Consider the following 19213-nt stretch of genomic DNA (forward strand, 5'->3'; position numbering starts at 1 on the left):
TAACTGGGAGCCATGTGGTCCTACTTAAAAATTTATGTGGATTGACTGGTAGCGCAAAGAGAATATTTGAGAGCGCTGTGTTTTTGTTTTTGTTCTGCTGTTGTGTAGCTGTATGAATTTTGGGCAGATTGTTTAGCTTCTCTGTTTCCTTTCCTTTTTTTTTTTTTTCCTCTCGCTTCCCCAGCCCCTCTCATTTGTCTGGCCAGAGACCGAAACCTCCTGGGGAAAAATGATCACTGACTATGTGCTTGTGTGGTGCCTAACCAATACAGCCACAGCTGAGACATTCTGATGCTATAGTATAAGAAACAATCATTGTCTGAGACCCTTAACTCTGAAAAATCACTATGTTTCTTTAAAGCAGAAGTTCTCTCTCCGTGGTGCCTGTCTGCTGAAGGGTGATAATGTAAGGATGGAAGGATGGAAGCTGTGAGCCATCATCAAGTGACTGAAATAATTCTTATGAATTCGTAATTCCATATGATTGCTTTAGATTTCCCGGGGAAATACTACTGCCCTTTTCACTACCTTACCTGATATACTGCATGATATACATGGCAAGTGGGCAATTATCACAGCAATGAGTTATCCTGGATACTGACTAAAAATGCCAACAGAAACAAATTACACTGAAAAACATGAATGCGTATCCCTGCATTTGTGCAGCATCTCCTCAGGAGAAAAACTGAGGATTCAAATTCACTGGTTATTTTCCTAGTTCTGTGTTAAATGACCAAGGGGTGAGTAATGCAGGAAAGACAAATCCATAGGTTAGCATTTTAACTGCTTGAGACCATCAATGAGAAATACAGTGGCTGAAAAGAAGCACCACTGAATGAATAAAATGGATTAAGGAATTAAAACCTTTAACTCAGTTATATACTTTATTCACTGAAGTTTCCCAGAAGCAAGCCCATCACGTCTACTTTCTCTGGATCTGGAAAGTGAATCTGGAAGACATTTTCCAGCTATGGAATGATCTGGGATCAGAATAACAATTGGAGTAATACATCCATCACGGTAACAGGAGGGACAAACTTTTGCTGGCAGGAGCAGCAAGAACTGCAGGGACCAGTAGAGAAGAGACTGTTTCCTGGTAAGCCCAGAGAAAGGAAAATAGGACAATACAGGTTCACTAGCACAGGAAACTTTTGCCTTACTCTGGGACCTACTGCTTCTAACCACAGGACGGGGAATGAGAGCCACTGACAAGAACAAGCTACTTGGTAAACACTCTATTTATAATCAATTTCCCATTGCATCACGCTATATGCCAGGCCTGATTTTTTTTGTGCTCCCACCCTGTTTTCTTTTCAGTGTCTGCTAGTCCAACATGGCATTCAGCTGAAATCACAGCAAAGTTACTCATTGCTACAAGTTGAGCATCACTCCTCTGCTTCTCTATACTATGCTTCAGGTTCATTCTTCCCCCAGAGCCTCCTTGTTCCCTGAACGTTTCCTTTCCTCAGGCTGCCCCCTCCCACCCCACGCCAGCCCTTTTCGCCAGCATGCACAGAGCTCTTACTTGTCGATCCTGTTGGGGAGCTCATGCGAGGGCCTGCAATAAAACAGAAGGAACAGGTTTGTTAGTAACTTTTAAGGTTAGATGTCCAGGATCTTCACATCACACAAACTGGTAGACTCTAGCAACGCACTCAGTAACCCCACAAGAAATGCTGACCCAGAACTGACATGCTAACACTGTTCCCAAGCCCAGAAAGTCTCAGCTGTGAAAGTCTGCAGACATCCCTTATAGATGGGAGCAGAATCCAAAGCACAACCTATGCTGGGTTGTTATTCTGCTTAAGAGAAGAAAATCCTGAATTAATTGATACATTCCTAAAAAATTCCTCCTGCCAAAACCAAATAAGTGCCTGGGAGTGAATAGCTGGCATTTAACTGACAAATAAGTGTTTTATTAAAAGAACCTCAAATGCCTAATTGAGACATGTCTTCAAGTGTCACAAAACCCTTTAAAAATGAATCTTCATTAATTATCTTGGTGCTTTTGGCTAGCAGACTGCCGAGCAGCAGGAGTAAGAGGCATTGGTAATGAAGAAGAAATGGACCTTGCAGAGCGCTGTGAACAATGCTTACTGGCCCACTACTGTCAGCTTCCCCCAGGCACTTCACAAGTTTTTGGTGCAGAACACTAATTTTTCATTAGCTTTTTGTTAGTATGCTGCTGCTTTTGTGTGTCTAGACGGTAGCATGCTTGGAAATTAAGGTGGCTGTGAATACTTCACATTTGGAGGCTAGCCACAGACAACCATCACTCCCACAGTCATTTTTATTACATTGCATTAAATCTCTTCTGCGATCACTCCAAAGTCAAAGGGAGCCAGGCACCTAACTCGTCCGCATCTTTGAGAATATCCACCTGTGTGAACTGGCAGTAAAACATTTATCTGTTTGTACAAGACAGACTGTCTCTTGCCAAGGGTGAGTGACTGGCACTCTGCCCGTCTGGTGAGGCCTCTCACACTGGATTACTGGAGCTACCATGGAAAAAAAAAATCCTTCAGGCACTATATCCTCAGCAGTTGCTCATTATTTTGAGGTATAAATCACAGCATTTAGTCACCTTCCTCTAGGCTGGAGGGCACCATAAAAACCCCCTCGTTGGATCTCTTCAGGGTACACTGCTGCCACAGCATCTGTGGGAAACGCGGTGAATCTGACCCTGTCCCAGGAGCTCCCTGGGAAGATGTGACCCACCAGCATGGTCTCCGTGTCCCAGCTGTGCCAGGCTGGGAGACTGCAGAGGGAGCGGTGTGCAGGCAGCCGTAACTCCAGGCAGGCATTGAGACTTTCCCCTGAGTGCCTGAGGTTGCAGCACTCCTCCTCTGACGAGGGTCCCCAGGGAATACAAACCCACTCTTATGCCCTCGATGCACTTTCTGTGCTGTGGACTGATGCTTTGCACAGACAGCTCCTACCACTGGAGCTGTGACATGAGTGAAGCGCATTACTCTACTGCTGTAAATGTACTCTTTGAAAGCCAGAATGGCTGGTCTTGCTTTTCCTCCTCTCTACACCCAATTAAAAACTCGGATCACTTGAGCCACTGGGGTGCAAATAGCCACTTTTGCTAATGATATATGTGACAGAGATTTAACTCCATCTTAATCACAAACATGCATGAAAAGCACGTTCAGGTTGAAAAGCCAAGTACTTAAAAGTCAGCAGTAAGAGCTCTTATTCAACACACTAAATATTAGTAATGCTAAGTACTCTGAAGGTATACAGTTTTCTCACCCTGGCTTCCTAGGATCCAGAGGAGACTTTTTTTCCTAAGGTTTTTATCGTCTCATCAATCCATCTGCAAAAAGCAGTGTCACCTTGCTCAGAGAGGATCTCTGTGATGATTCATTAGGCAACGTTTATAGCATGTTTGGGCAACGTTAACGACAAGAGCCAAGGAAAAGCTTTTGGGAAGTTAATAACTCGCCTGTCAAAGGAGGTTTGGAATGACACACAGTACAGAACGCAGCAAGACACATACCTGGCATTAAGAAAACATCTGAATATGATATGCTTGCTTGTTACCCGAATACTGCCTTTCCTTCAGCCTATAAGGAGTGGGATCCCATGGAAAAAATACCATGTAATCACACAGCAATGGTTGGACAAGCAAACGGTAAAGCCCTGTATGTGCATGTTCTTGGAAAAATGCAGAAGACTTTGTCAAGTCTTACAAATAGGTCCCTTCTCTATGAAGCTTCAAGCCTTGTCTCCCAAGCCTGAGGAGAGTTGAGCTTTCCTAAGAACCCTCCCCCAAATCATAACACAATTATACATTTGCCGTTAACTTCACCCTCACAAAAGAGGTGAACCATCTTGGCTCAAATTAGAGCAAATAAATAAATAGAAAAAGCATGTCAAGCCTGAGACTGATATCGAAGTTCACCCCAAACACTTAAGGTTTGTCAAAGCTGTATGCAGGTGACATTAGGCTCTGTGAACAGCAAGGGTCGGGTGACCTGTGGGTCAGTACCCAGAGGCACAACCAAAACCCACACTGCTGTCCCAGCCAGACCTCACCGCTTCAATAAACCCAGACAGCAGGAATGATCCCAGGTAGGAAACATGACAGCAGACCCCTGCCCTTCCTCCAAGGACTGTAGGAGCCTCCTGAGCCTTTGTTATTTTTTTAAAAACTGCACACATCTACACACAATAAAACTACAAGCATCTTTCCCAAAGATATCTCACCCAGATCCTGCTAGAGCATGAAAAATTAAATAGGAAAAATCTTGTGCCCTTCTCTCTCTTCCCCCATCTCCAGTGTGCAAGCAAGGTGCCAGCTCACCCTCTGTTCAGAGATTGCTCAGCCCTGCCAACAAACAAAGCTGTGCTTATCGGAGTGGTACAGCAGGTACTTTCAGTTTGCATTTTCTAAATAACCATCCAGTGCCCTTTTTGGTGGTGAGGTCGCACGCTGCTGTTGTACAGAAAGAGAAGGACAGAAGGACAGAAGGACAGAAGGACAGAAGGAAAGGCAGCATTTCGCTTGCTAACATAGTTACCGTAGTTGTTCTAGCTGCCCATTCAAAGCTTACCACATCCTTTGGTGCTGCGAGATAGGAGGCAGATGCTCTGCATAAATAATCTGGGAAGATTTCCAGATTCATCATGAAAAGTGAGGTGTGCAACACTGGCTGTGCTGAGTCGTCATTGTGTAGTAAGGACGACAGTGATAAAAGATTTGGCACATGATGGTGGTTTGACTTGAAAATACCTGCCTGAGTCAGTTCAGCGCTGGTTAGAAGCTTGACAGATGGAGAAAGAGGCCAATAAGTAACCTCTCCCCACTCCGTTCATCAGCGACCACTACCTAGGCAGCCAGGATACCCTGCAGTTTGCTGCTTCTGTTTTTGGAGGGCAGCCACATGAAACTGTGTTCACTGGCAAAACAAACGAATAAATTTGGCTGATTACTCAGAGGGGATACCACACTATAAATCAAAGCAAAATTAAGAACTTTAAAAAACCCTCCTTGCCCTGACCATGCTATAGATCCGTAATTGTGTTAACTGAGGCTTTGCTATATTTTCCGTCTCCCAGGCACTTTGATTTTTGTGTCTCTCTCTTTGAGAACAAGCTGAAAATATGGTGGGTAATTTTTACCCACTATCACTATCCAGAGTTCCTACACAGTTTGCGTACAGAAAGAGTCAAACCCTCCTTGTCTTATGAGTAAGAATTTTTCTTAGGGAGATGCCTCCTATGAATCAAGTGAGTAGGATTTATAATTGGAGGAGTGCAATAAAGATATCAATAGATGCAGCAGGTTGATTCATCTGACAGTTTATTATAATAGATCATTTGATCTTACCACCCTGCTGGGTGAACTTAACCTGATACTGCGTTATAGATTTTTGGTTGTTTAGGTCACAGAATAAAAGGCTACAATACTTGCAGTTTCTTAGATGTATTTAGACTCTGACTGATCCATTAAATCTCCAATTTTTCATTAATTAAACAAAAGGAGAAAATTAAATATTAGCAAGCAATCCTCTGTGGAGGTGGAGAATGAGTAGGAGGTATATTATACATGACAGCCAAAGTTAAAGTTAAAGAAGTGTATGTGTCAATGGCACGCATGCAGGTTGCTCTCTTTGCTAAAAACAGTCCCTATTGCCTTCTCTAGCCTGGGTGAGCACTACGCAGCCCCTCCTCCATGGCTGGTGGTTTCAATCTTCTTTCATACAGCAATACTGTGCTCTCATGTTTCTCCAAGTTCTTTCCTAGGCTCCCCTACTCATTTCAGTTGCTCTCCAGCTCTCTCTGGCACTCCTCCCACACCATGATCTTTTGATATGGCTGATTGGAAATTTCTCTTCAAAACATGCTTTTTTCTTTTTCTGCAGCAAGAAAGGAAATTTTCACCAAAATGGCATTTTTTTAAAAATGGAGAATGGTCTCAAAACTAAATATATTCTTTTGCATTGGGGTTAGCCAGATGAATTATTTTGGTTGAGCATACCAAATAGAAACGTTCTGTTTTGGATCAATTTCACATTAATTTGTCTTCCCCTGAGCTCCCACGCAGAAGCTGTGGCTTGGGTGCCTTCGGCTTGCAAGCTCTGCTATCCTCTGTGGGCTGCAGCACCAGCCCCATTGCGCGTACCACCCTCTGCTCTGGTGAACAAAAGATATCCAGCCTCTGCAGAAGCCCCTGAATGTGAAATTTCAAAGAGCTGGGAAGAAATAATCTAATGGCAGTGAGAGAGACAGCATTTCTTCTATCACAGCACAGAATGAAACAACTGGCTTCACACTTGCATTGCTTTAAAAGTTATTAGGGTGCAGCATATGGCTTCCCTTGGCCCTGAGCGACTACACATAGGAGAAGAAATCTGTTTAGAGGGAGCCAAAACATTTTTTCTTAAAGTCTTTGACATATACAGAGAATACGGGAGCAAGGGTGGTCTAAAGGTGCACCCATCTGGGATAAGCTACCTACCTCATCGGGGTGAGTAATGGGATTTCTTGCACATTTAAGCTGCAAGAAAGAAGCGAGGAGCTGGTGCTGTGAGGAGACAGGAAAAGCGTAAGCGTGGAAATCCTGGTGCGGGAGGAAGTGATTTTGAAACGGCAGTTTTATGGGAACTCAGAGTATTGGCTATGCCAAGTACCTAGACTGACTCCCCCTGCATAGATGGGCCCTTTCCTTCTCAGCCAAGCAATTATAGTCCTGGCATCTTGGGTAGTCCCCGCAGTCACGAAGATTTATTGGTTTTACAGCAAAGTGAGCTGAGTAAGATGATGACTTTTGCAAACAGACCCAAGGAAGGTTGTAAAATTTTCTGGGCAAATTTTAAATGTAAAATGTAATTGTATAAACAATGTAATAGGTAATTCAATACATGTGATCCATAGCCAGATATGTATTACAATTTCATTTTAACCTGGAGAATTTACCTGTGTGAAAGAACCTTTAATTAAAAATATTGTAATTGACTGCTTTATTGCAGTGTACCAATGGTAAGCTTTCCATACCATGCACGTGTCTGCCAAAAGACACAAAACCTAACAGGATAATCAAGTAACTACAGCTCACAATATATGCATCATGGGGCATAGGCTTATTGAAATAACTGCAATGAATCCTTTCTGAATCAGTGGCCTTGGATTAAAAATGAAAAAATCTCAACTTCTTTAAAATGCTTATTACGATAATATCTTTTTGCATGCTTCTAAGCATTTCAGTCCATACTGAGCATATGATATGACTCCACTTTTATATCCAATCCTGTCCTCTATGAGGAAAAAAAAAAATCACAGTACAGGCACATGCTTATCTCCCACAAACACAATCCAGAGGTTGTAAAAACTCTTGTATCCCTTGGGGGATGTTAAATATTAATAATACTTTGGATATGCAAACAAAGTCAGTATCCTCATTGGATTTACACACATGTAGCTGAAAGTAAGTATTGAGTGAAGTGAAGGCTCAAGAGACCTTAAGAAAACCTGAATAAGTGGTTCTTCAAAATCTAGGAAATTTAAGCCAGCCAGAGGCATAATAAATGATCACTCATATGACCTGGCATCTACATTCACCACAGTGTTGCTTAGTGGATAAATACATCAAAACACACCCAGAAAAACAATAAAACTAGACTGGAGTTGGGAAGGATTAATATATTTTTGACCTTGCATGTGACCATGTTGTACTTTGAACAATATCATTTAATTGGTACTATGCATTAACTTGCCCTCCAGATTTATTAACAATTGTAAAAATTATAGCTGTTTTCTCCTTTGTCTCCTTTGCTTTGCAGCCAGAGAATTTATCTTGATGACCTCCTCTGGCAGTCAATGCTACACAAGGACCACACACAGCATATATAAAGATTGCTATTATCTTTTGTAATTTATATCCTCCTGTAATGACATTGAGTATCCTAACTGAATGTTTTGAAGTTCACACATCACTCATCATAACTTCATAGCTAGATGACATGGACACAGCGTACCCTGTTTGAATAAGGAGGTGGCCCTCATTCCAGGACGATGCACAACAAAGGAAGAAGAGATTCAAAATTATTTGCACCTTTTAAACTGTTTGTATTGGAAAATAGATTGTATGTTTTCAAGACTTACCTGAGATTCCAGGAGTAGAAGTGGTGTTTTGTAGAGAGATTGTAGAAGAGAAAGACCATCCCTTAGCAGATGAAGCATTCAAACTCTCAGTTTGTGCCAATTGCGTTCCACTTGCTCGTGTAGCTGGAAATATAACAGATGTTCAGGTAAGATACATCTGTATAAGCATTGTCTGAGATCCTGGACCATCCCTCAGACAAACGCTCCCACCATCATAGAAGAGACTTAAGTTCAGAAAGCACTACAGCGTCTGGTAACTTCTTGTCAAGCAATGAACTGTCGCTATGGAGTTGTTACTACCGGCATAGTTGAGGCATCTTTAAAGTACATCCTAGCATCAGAAACAGCCTCACATCTGTGCCAGAAGACAGCCTAGAGCTCTGACTTGGGAGCCCAGAATAACTAGACAGTCTTGCACCAAGAGCAACATGAGCAGAAGAAAGAAGCTCACTTACTGCCCTCCATCTTTAACTTTCATTTAAAAATAAATAAATAAATAATAATAAAAAGCAAGCTTCAGCCACAACTGTCACATAATGTGATATTGTAAAAAGTTTTAGGGATTGTAATTAAGCACAGAGTTAATTATTTCATTCTGTGCTGTTAAGGCCTAGGAAATAATACGTCCCTGAAAATTAAGGTATGAAAAATTAAAGTGTCTTATTTCTGCTCTCCCACAGTCAATAGAGGGTCAAGGCCACCTGTGTCACAAGATTTGCAGCCTAAGGTGAGTCCGAGACGATGGTGCAGAGCACCGCCTGAGCTCATGGAACTGAAGGTCACCGAATAACAAGAAAGAATTTAAGCTGTTCCAGCACAGCTGATAATTCCTACATCTACGCTCAAACCTCAGCATAACAACAGGCAAGGCAATGCCTACTGAATAAAACATAGGAGTGCCCAAGAGTAAACTTCCTTTCTGACATAAATCAGAGATGTGACTGAGCTGTAAACTGTTTTCAGTGCCTCTTCATGTGAATTTCAAACACTGGAACTAAAACAACTTGAAGACATGTTTTACTCAAACAAGTGCAACATCATGCACATGCAATGTGAATCTTGAGGAATGCTTCATCACAGGCTTTATTCAGAAACTCTGATTACCAGTTTGGCTTCTCAAAGAACCCTTTTCTCAGGAAAAAAAACCCCAACACTCAAAGGTCCCTATTCTACCACCACACACCTTTAACTTGGCCCTTCCCCTCTTGTTTATTAAATGCAATACCTTGGAGAGGTAAGCTTCCAAAATCAATCAGCTGAGAAAGAGTGAGCTGAAGCCACTGGAGTCAGGGAATTCATACAACTTTGGGAACAGAGAGGAACTGGAAAGCTGGGGATGGTATTTTTGAAGGTCGAGGCATGGAAGGAAACAGTTCTGAAAATTATGCCAAACAAGCTTAAATGCCTAAGACTTTAACTGGGATTCTAGTGATGAGAAGCATAATTTCACTGTCAGCTCCCTCCAAAAACCTCAGCGTTGTACCCCTTCAATATGCAAGCCTAATCTGCAGTAGAGATGAGTGTAAAAAGCCCCTCTACCACATTTTTCACTATAATGCAAGGATCTGAGAACTTTAATAATTCCTCCATTTTCATCATAGAAGCCTTGAACAAATCTTTAAAAGCACACTTTTTCCACTTTTGGTTCTTATTGTGGTTGCTTCAGACTCAAATTTTAAATGTTGAATTTTAATCCGAGATAAATTAAAAAAAAAAGCAAAAAAACCCAAAGAACCTCCCTCTCCCTTTAAGATGCATGGGCTTGTAACAGTAACAGCAACCATCTTGTGGCTCCCTTATCATAAGTTAGCAAAAGCTTGCATGGGAGAATGAAAAGTAAGGCAGAAAAAAAAGTAAGCCTTCATGTGCAGAGACATTCGAACACAAATAGGCTTTGTGAACACTGCAAAACAATCAGGTGTGTGGGAGAGATGAGGAGGGAGGCAGCCAGTTGCCTTGCAACCCCACGGAGAGCTGTTTTCCCGTAGGGATCACACGTTCCAGGCGTCCTATCAGTCCTGGCAGCAGTCCAGCCCCGGGTGCTCCTCTTGTGTTTGGGAGCTGCGAGAACAGATTGTTCTCAGGAACACGGGCTGCGCGCTGGAGGTGCCTCGGCGGGGGGATCAGGAGGGGAGGGATGATAGTGTTTCCCTTTAATTTTTTTTTATTCAGCCTGGGTGAGATTCTTCCTGCGACTTGGGTAGCACCAGGTACGACTCACTCCTTTACCTAGGGCTTGGTGCGAAGCTTGTTGCATTTATTTTGGCAGACTGCAGAACGGGCTCCCTGCTCCCAGTGTCAAGGGGTGAAGTAGACATGCTACGCTGCAATAGTCTGTGTGCCAGTTTTCACCACTTCCAAGACGAAAAACACAACCTGGCAGGGAAGGTTCCCTTAATTCCACTGTACTACTGTAAGATTAAATCCTAGCAACCCAATTCTCTGCTGACTCGTGGCTTTGAAGTGGCCTTACGCCTAATATACAGCATAGGCTCTACCATCAACACATTTAGCAGATCGAATAGCTTCTGTGCCAAAAGCGTATGGGAACAGAAGCATCCATATCCAGCCACTGCTCACGTACGCGACGGCAGCACTGACAGCACAGCACGCCTGCTAGAAATCTGCTTTTTTGGTAAATCCCATAACTCATATCTATGCAAGGTTAAATTTGATCTCAACAGGAGGAGACAGCGCAAGTCCTTACTGCGGTGCCCATGCTCCGCGCGGGAACAGGCGGGGGACTCTGCGCAGGCACACGGTGACTCAGTTCTGCCGTCCCCACTGACACATCGCTGCAGTAATTCATCACGCGTCGGCTCAGCCAGCTGCAGCAAAGATTTCTGCCTGCCTGGCAGGGGGAGGCCTGGGCTCGCAGAAAAGCAGCACAGCAGAGGAGGGCGGCTGCTGCTGCTGCAAAAGCATCATCGGTTAATGGGTTTGCTGTCGACAGTTGATTATGAATAAAAATGGTAAAGCAGTAAAGATTGTAAAATAGCTGTCCGAATGGGGCTGATTGCTGCAGCGGCAGAACTCCCTGGTGGTGATGCAGCTCTTCCTGCTGATATTTTGATAAGATAAATGACAGTGTGTTAACACGTATTTGTCAAAATCAACAACAGGGGACCTGAAGCTGCTCTGCAAAGCTGCTGTCTGAGCCTCAGGTATTTCCTTACTCTTTGTGCTCTGAAAACCCTTCATTTTCTTTAACCAGCTGAAATTTGACACATATCCTCACTTGATCTTAGCAAGATTTTCTATTTAACCTACGTATAATCCACATATATTTTGGCATTTCCCAACAGTACTTTAAGTTTCCTTTACAGCAGGCTGTTACCTAACTAGCTTTGACATCATGAGATGCTTCAAGTAAGCGGCAAATACTCCGCATATATTTTATGCACTGCAAAGAATATAGACATCTGTACATGTGTTAAAACCTTACTTGGCCAATCAATGAATCAAGGAAACACCTTTACAGGGCAGAAGGAACTGCACCCAAATCACGTTAAAACATCAGCATGAGGGCTTTGTAAGATGGAAGGCTAAACCTTCTCCCTTGAGCTCATATCTTTAGCATAAATACACATATAGGCCTCGCCCCTGTAATCAATAGCCTGGGAAACCATTTGCATTAATGAATGCATTCATGAAAGCTTTGAAAAATCCCAGTGTAACAAAACCAATTCAACTTCACACCCATTCGGAGGAATGGGAATTGGCTAGGGAGGTAACCAAGCAGATCTCAGTTTCAATGTTTACACCCATAGCTGATTGCATCTGCTGTCTGCCAGCTTTACATTTTCTGCTAAGGAAAAAACCCCAAGTATTTCAAAACACATGTTTTAAAACATCTCTCTGCCTAACGTGTCTCAGCAGCCAACTATACTCAGTGTTTACCTATAGCATGCAGTAACGACCTGAGGCCAATTGAGCGATACAAGTTACCATAACCCTCTTCCAGTAGTTTTACTGAAGTAAAGCTTCCTTCTTAAATACCAGTAGTTTGATACAAAAAGAAAAAGTATCTCCTCCACTCTTTCCTTCTCTCACTTTTTAATATTGAATATTTCATTGCAACATGATGTATCATCACCCAGGAAAGTGACATGAGATAAATTAGAAGCACAACAGCCAAAAATCCACTCTTACTTGTAATTTAATACCTTGAGCACTGACCTTGCGTAAGATGCTTGCTCTATATCCAAGGGAGAAAGAACATAATCTTTTGTTGCATTTCATTTCATATTCTCTTTGATAACTCCAAGTGTCCCAGGATATGAAATCCTGATTGCAGACGCAACTTGCGGTAGTGTGGCACCATATAAATTCTTGTTTCGGGGCCTGGACTGCACAAGTGAGGTCATTCTTTTGACTAAATATGAGCTATTGGATCTGACCCCTTATATTAATAAATAAGAAGGTTAAGGAGACAAGTCTGATTGCTGGCTTCCAATATAATAAACAGGGCAGGAGGGCAAAGAGGGAGAGATTGTACTTATGGGCTGCAGAGGAAAAGAATACTGAAGACTTAAAAAAAAAAAAAAAAAAAAGTCAAAGTCGTTTGCATGATTCCATGTGGAGCACTAGGGGCTTTTCCTGAATTTATAATAAAAGGTGACAGCAGCCACAGAAATCGCAGCGGAGACAGGAAGCCCTGTCAAATCTCTGCTGTGTGAATGCGATCATTCGCTGCAGCTTTTAGCAGGGATTGAAGCAGAGAAAGCAATGGCCTCCATTACAAAACAAGAGGCACCTGATTTTTATTAAAAATCAGGCGTAGTAAAGGTAAATTTTGAAGTGTCATAAAGGCACCACCAATTTCTGCCTCTGTCCTATATAGCCATCCCGAAAAAGGGGGAGAAGTGAGTGCTAGTGACAAAGAAAAATAGAGAGTAGACAACTTTCATCTCCTGTCCATTTTGAGAGCAGAAGCCTTGCTACACCTGTGCTTGCTTCAGGGAGCGCGACTCCCCCAGCCCTGCACTGCTGCTGGGGATGCTGGCAGGGGCTGGGAGGGTGCAGTGAAGCCAATGGCACCTTGCTGTGCCAATGTGTGGGGTGGAAACAGAGAGATGGCTGTCGCCAGCAGCCAGATGGTGCTTGATGGGTCTGTGGGTTTTCTACAAGGGCTGGCCGCACATCCACACAGCCCCTGTGCCCTGTCCCAAAGCCACTACCTTGTGTCCTGTCCCACCTCTTTGTGCTGAAGCCAAGGCTATGACTTTCTTGAAAGGCAGACCAGAATTTTGTCTTAGAAAACACTAGAATTGGTTTTCACATACACAGTGTTTTCCAAATACTGCTTAGTGTTGAAAGAAAATATAAAGTCTTTTAATGCAGGGCAGTTCCCAATGTCTTCTTTAATTTTCCTGTTTACAAAGGGGAGTGAGAGGCAGGTAAGCCCTGATTTTAGGTTCATTTATCAATCATTTTTATCACAAGTTTTTAGGGCTTTTTTTTTAGCTTAAATGAGGATTTTTAAAAACAAATCACAACCCAAGCAACTAGAGACTAAACTCTAGCTGGTGAGAAGAGAACACAAAAGGAACAGAAAGGAGGCACATTGGCAAAAATTTCATGCTCAAGCCCATCGTACCTCCAGCACCATCATACCTCCAGCACCAGTTTTTCGGGCCATCAGTGTAGAGCAGTAGCCAGAGCTAAGCTGCACTGGCAGGTATGTCTTTCCTTGTTAGCTTTCCTTCTCCTGCTGGGAGCTCTACCTGTCACCAAGGTTTATTTCCAGGTGGCTGTGCTGCTCCAGTACCCGCAAGCCAGGAACCTCCACGAAGCCGAAAAGGACTGGGAATCGCATCCGTGATGCAATGCACCATGTTGTGGGCTTTTGACAGGCCCACAGGGTCACAAATGCAAGCTTAAAAAGATTCTTTGTGGCCTTCAATATCACTTCAGCAGCTTGTGCATTGGCCAGACTGTATCCTGTGACTCACTGATACTGGCACTTAAAAGCCAAGCCAAAACACAAAAGACTTTGGGCTGACAATCAGACTACTCCCCACACCAAGCACAGCGGGAAAGCTGCATCAGTAGAAGTTGTAACCACTAAATGAAAGGGTAATTGCTCTCCAGGCAGCTTAGCAGGCTCAGGTCTGTGAGGGGTAGCTTTAAAGAAGAATTTGCACAGAGAAAGCACGCAGGCTGTTTCATAGGAGTCCCTTTTTAGTCAAGGAAACCAAGGGAAGAAAAGGCAAGTTCTAATCATTTGTCACAGTTCAGTATGCTCTAAATATCAACTCTGAGAACATTGGTGTACCACTGACTGCTGAGTTAAATATCTGGAGTATTTCTTTTTAATTTTTTGCGTCAATTAAGTATAAAAAATTGAGTATTTCAAAGCTCCAGTTCAGCAAAAGACTTGAACAAATATTTACAGTGTAGTTCACAGACATAAAAGGGAGACTGAATTTCATCTTAAGTTTACTGAGCTCCTTTTGGATGTTATTATACTTGTTTAAATTAATCCAACTACTTCCTGGATACATGGGATTTTTTAAAAAAAAATTCTTTTTCTAGAATCCAATCTGATGCGCTGGGCCAACACATGTTATTCTGAAGATTTATGGGGAATAAAAGTATTTCCTAATATTGATGCAGGGTAGTTAGTACCACCTCGCTGCTTTCAGTACTGTGACTCATAATAATATAGAACATAATTAACTGTAGCATTGTAACATATATACAAATAAAAAACACTCTGATCACATAGAATCATTTATTTTTGATTAAATACTTATTAAAAAAAAAACACAGAAGAAAATAAAAAATTAAAACTCTTCCAAATCATCTCTCCCAATTACAGGGAGATTCAAATCCTATGTAATGGCTTCAGATCACCTCCACTACAAATTAAAGGTATAAAATTCTTTGTGTAAGATTCTAGGGCAAGATTCATTAAAGATATGTAATATGGAAGGATGAATAGCTCTGCTTCCCCAAACCGACAAATCCATAACCCGAAGTAGTCTTTTTGATCTCCTTTTATTGCTCCACACTGTTTTACAGAAATGTAGCATACAATAACTCAGAAGTATCTCAATGAAATTATCACTTACTGTTTGTTGTGCTGCCACTTTTATCTGCTGCTGCAGTGGTCGTTTCTGTTGGTAGTTGTATTCTTGTACTTTGTGTTATTTGTTTTGTAGTACTAGGTGAAGAAGGCTTGGAGCCTAATAAAGGAATGACATTCAAATTATTTCCTCAATTTTGTATACACACATATGCACACACACAAAACGCACCTATTGCCCTGCTTGCAGCCTAGTTTTACATTATCAAAAGAATATTTCATTTAAATTGAAGATCAACAGGGACAGGGCTCCCTTTGCTGCAGAGAAAGCCACTCCCTGTCCCATAGGTGGGTCATCCCACTGATAACAAGCCTGTGATAATGCAGTTACAAGGCCTGGCTTGGAGCTGCTTTGAGCCTGACCAGGAGGAAGCTCCTGCGCACACCTGCAAGATTTCACCAAAGAGTTCACTATCTGTAAAACAAATTCTCAAGCCAAGAGGCACTGCTGCTTAATTTCCTGAACGACCACTGGAACAGCATCAACAATTAGCTCAAAGAAACTTCCACTTACTGCTTGTGATGGATTCATTTGTACGTCTGATTGCAGTTGTTGTCAACACTGACATTTTCAATGTTGCTGCTTGTGAGGTTGATGTGGTCACAGCTTCTGTTACTGCAAGAAAGGCATTCACATCTTTATTGATTTATTTTATCATGCATAAATAAACATCACATACCTCTAGCTGCCTTTTCTCACAAAGGCAGTGAGTTTCTGTCTAAAGTCTGGCCCTTAGAGAGCCTTCTTATCCACACATTTTTAAAGAGGATTCAAAGTGCATGTGGTTGGTATCAAAGGGGAGGTTTGGCCTGTGGACAGTCCACACTGAAAGTTAGCAGCTGTAGCTTATAGCCATCCCCTAAGGAAGAGGTGTATGCTCTTTGGGAGTTATACAGAGGTGCTTGGCATGACTGCCAAGGGAAGAGGTGAGGGGAAAGGAGCCTGGCATCAATGGATGGGTTCACTGTGCTGCTGGACTGGACTGCCGACTAGCACTTTGCTGCATACATGTTTAATAGGAGGAGGGATGTAAACTCCCCAGAAAGAAGTGCAAGTTACACACAGGAGCACAGCTTATATATTACAGGTGAAGAACTGAAGGGGAAGAGACTCTCATGGTCTTTGCAATGTTTTCCTCTTCTCTCTGCTGTTCACCTCGAGCCCGGGTTGAGTCTTCTTCTCTGGCTAGCTTTCCCAGACCTTCCTCCTCTGCACCCAGATTTCTGGAGAAAAAAGAGCACCCAGCAGGCCTTTCACTGAGGTGTGCAGCAAAGCTTAGGACGTCTTGGATGAGATGAATAAGTGATATTCCCCAGGGTGAACCTGGTGCCCTTTGTAAGGTGGCTCCTGGTAGTTATCTTCTCCAGAGGGGTGAGATTTGGAGGCTGAGGGGAGAGGAAAGGGCTCCCTCGGGCAGCAGGGATCACTTCCAGCTGCTGCTGGTATGGGAAGAGGGAGCACAGTTGCCCAAACATCACTAAGGCAATAGCAAGGTTTAAATCAGCGTGTCTTGCTGTGCATGGATGGCATACTGCAGGTCCTATGTCCCCCTGGCACATGCTCAATGGAACAGACTGGCCAAATTGCTGCCCAGGGATCTGGGCTAAAAAAAACATAACTAATCATTTTAAGAGCCCAGTTTTCAATTCTGTAATCTAATACAAACAGAAAGTGCTACTGTCAGCTACAGAGGCTCATTTCAATCCCTGACAACAACCCAATATGTGTCCTACTACCTCTTCTAGTACTTTTCATGGATGGGAAACATGATAGGCTAGGAACAAATCATGACATGACATGTCATTTTTCCTCATATGACTTGAGTATTTCTAAATGCCATGTTCACACCAGAACTTTTAAAATATAACTTACACTCTCTTCCTCCACTCTCAGTTTGCTGGCTGTTCACCTAGAATAGCAGTGTCTCAAAGAATGGACACTTGGGCGCTCGCTCCACACCCACAAAGTGCTTTAATCTCATAGTGGGCTTCTGATGCTTTTCTCATAGGCATAAATAACAATACTGCTTTCCCTTCTGTGACACAAAGCTGCAAGAGAAATTTCAGTGAAACGTTTGAAGAGCTCATTCACTGTGAGGTGTTGGGCCTTTATTAAATGTTTTTCAAACAGACATGAACATCAGGGCTTTTGAAACATAAAAGAACTGCAACACAATTTGAAAGGGACTAATTCTTCTGCTGTAATAAACATAACATATGCATACTTGACCTGGCTGCATCTTATTCACCTCCATTACTAGCACTTAAAGTGTATACATCATTATCTCAGTGCTTTTAGCTCCAAAACAAACTTATTAGTATCTCTAGTTATCAAAAAATATAATCCTGTGTCCAAGTTTTCTTCTCTCATCACATTGATGATCAGCATCAATGCAGCAGTCTTCAATATTCAAACTAATAGAGGAGCTGATATTTAGCTCACCTGAATGAAATATGGTCAATATTGATTTTTCATAACTACAAAGCTACAAAATAAAGAGAACTGAATGTGTCAGTTGAAGATGTAAACCAGAATCACAGACTTTTACCATATGAAGCAGATATTTTCTGTGTTAAGTCTTCATAGTTTTCGGACTTTAAGTTTGATCTAGTAAAAACAATTACAAGCAAAAGAGAGAGAGAATGCAGCTTTTGAAACTGAGGGCACTGGTGCCACCCCCTTACCCCCAAAAGTGAATCTCGATGTCAATAGTTACAAGAAGTTACCAATAGCATTCTTGAAAATAACAGCTTTATACACATGTATTCTTTCCTATTAACTGAGGCCCAACACTGGCATATATTGTGTAATTCTTTACTATTAAAGTCCATGTCTTCTTCCATCATCCTACACCCATGAAATCAGCTACTCCCTGCTGCCCGATCCCTTAACTGATGCTGTTTCCCAAATTTTTTCAATCTGACCACCTCTTGAACTATAAGTCTTAGCTAATTTTTTAATATCTGATCACACTTGAACCACTCCTTCAGAGCATAGGAACTCATAGAATTTCAGCCTTTTTCATCTGAAACAAAAAATGCAGCCTGTTCAAATTAACTCTCTCCTTACTAAGATCCTCAATCCTTTCTTCTCAACAGACTTTATAAGAGGCCCAGGGAAATACATTGCTTTACAATCACCTTACATGAAATAATTCACCTAATTTTCCCCAGAAGTTGGAAAAGCTTGTCCTGGTTTCCGTTGGGATAAAGTTAATTTTCTTCCTAGTAGCTGGTATAGTGCTGTGTTTTGGATTTAGTATGAGAATAATGTTGATAACACACTGATGTTTTAGTTGTTGCTAAGTAGTGTTTATACTAGTCAAGGACTTTTTCAGCTTCCCATGCTCTGCCAGGTGCACAAGAAGCTGGGAGGGAGCAGAGCCAGCACAGCTGACCCAGACTGGCCAAAGGGCTATTCCATACCATATGACGTCATGCCCAGTATATGAACTGGGGGAGTTGGCTGGGGGGGTGGCGATTGCTGCTTGGGGATGGGCTGGGCATTGGTCAGTGGGTGGTGAGCAATTGCATTGTGCATCACTTGTTTTGCGTATTCTTTTATCATTATTATTAGTAGTATTATTATTATATTGCTAAAAAGGCAATGGGAGCTTCAGAATACCAGATGACAGTGAATTTGAACCCTTACCAGGTTTTGATGTTGATGCAGAAACGGTTGCATTGACGGTACTGGTCAGAATATCATCTTCTGAAATAAACACAGAAAGAATCATATTACTTCAGCCACCTTCCAGACCTATTTAGCACTACATAGGCGTATAAGGCAGAAAGCAGCAAGGACCTTCCTGGAAAATCAAGTTCAGAAGCCTATTAGGAGAAGCAACCAAATCATACAGCTCTGCTAGCAACCTTTTCAAGCTGTATCCTAAATCTCTCAGCTTTGCCCTCACTGGTGTAACGGGGAACATCTGCTACAGCCTCCCCCCTTGGGCCATGGGTTGTTTTCCAACAGGTATTAGTGTCTCTAAGACTAGTTTGGAAAAAAAC

General features: G+C 42.3%; 1 protein-coding gene across 2 annotated transcripts in view; it reads right to left on the bottom strand.

Annotated features, from left to right (window-relative positions):
* EMCN (endomucin) overlaps positions 1 to 19213 on the bottom strand; it is a 56461-nt gene that overhangs the window by 19941 nt on the left and 17307 nt on the right. For both annotated transcript variants that reach the window (XM_087737232.1, XM_087737234.1), the window contains exons 2-6: positions 18855 to 18914; positions 15717 to 15818; positions 15189 to 15302; positions 8113 to 8235; positions 1526 to 1558 (exon numbers count right to left, since the gene is read on the bottom strand). In XM_087737232.1, the coding sequence (XP_087593358.1) occupies positions 1526 to 1558; positions 8113 to 8235; positions 15189 to 15302; positions 15717 to 15818; positions 18855 to 18914 (432 nt within the window). The remainder of the gene's footprint in view (positions 1 to 1525; positions 1559 to 8112; positions 8236 to 15188; positions 15303 to 15716; positions 15819 to 18854; positions 18915 to 19213) is intronic.

Source organism: Nipponia nippon, unplaced genomic scaffold, assembly GCF_047370975.1.
Source record: "Nipponia nippon isolate SJK-2023a ecotype South Korea unplaced genomic scaffold, ASM4737097v1 scaffold_6, whole genome shotgun sequence".
In the NCBI taxonomy this organism is placed as follows: Eukaryota; Metazoa; Chordata; class Aves; order Pelecaniformes; family Threskiornithidae; genus Nipponia; species Nipponia nippon.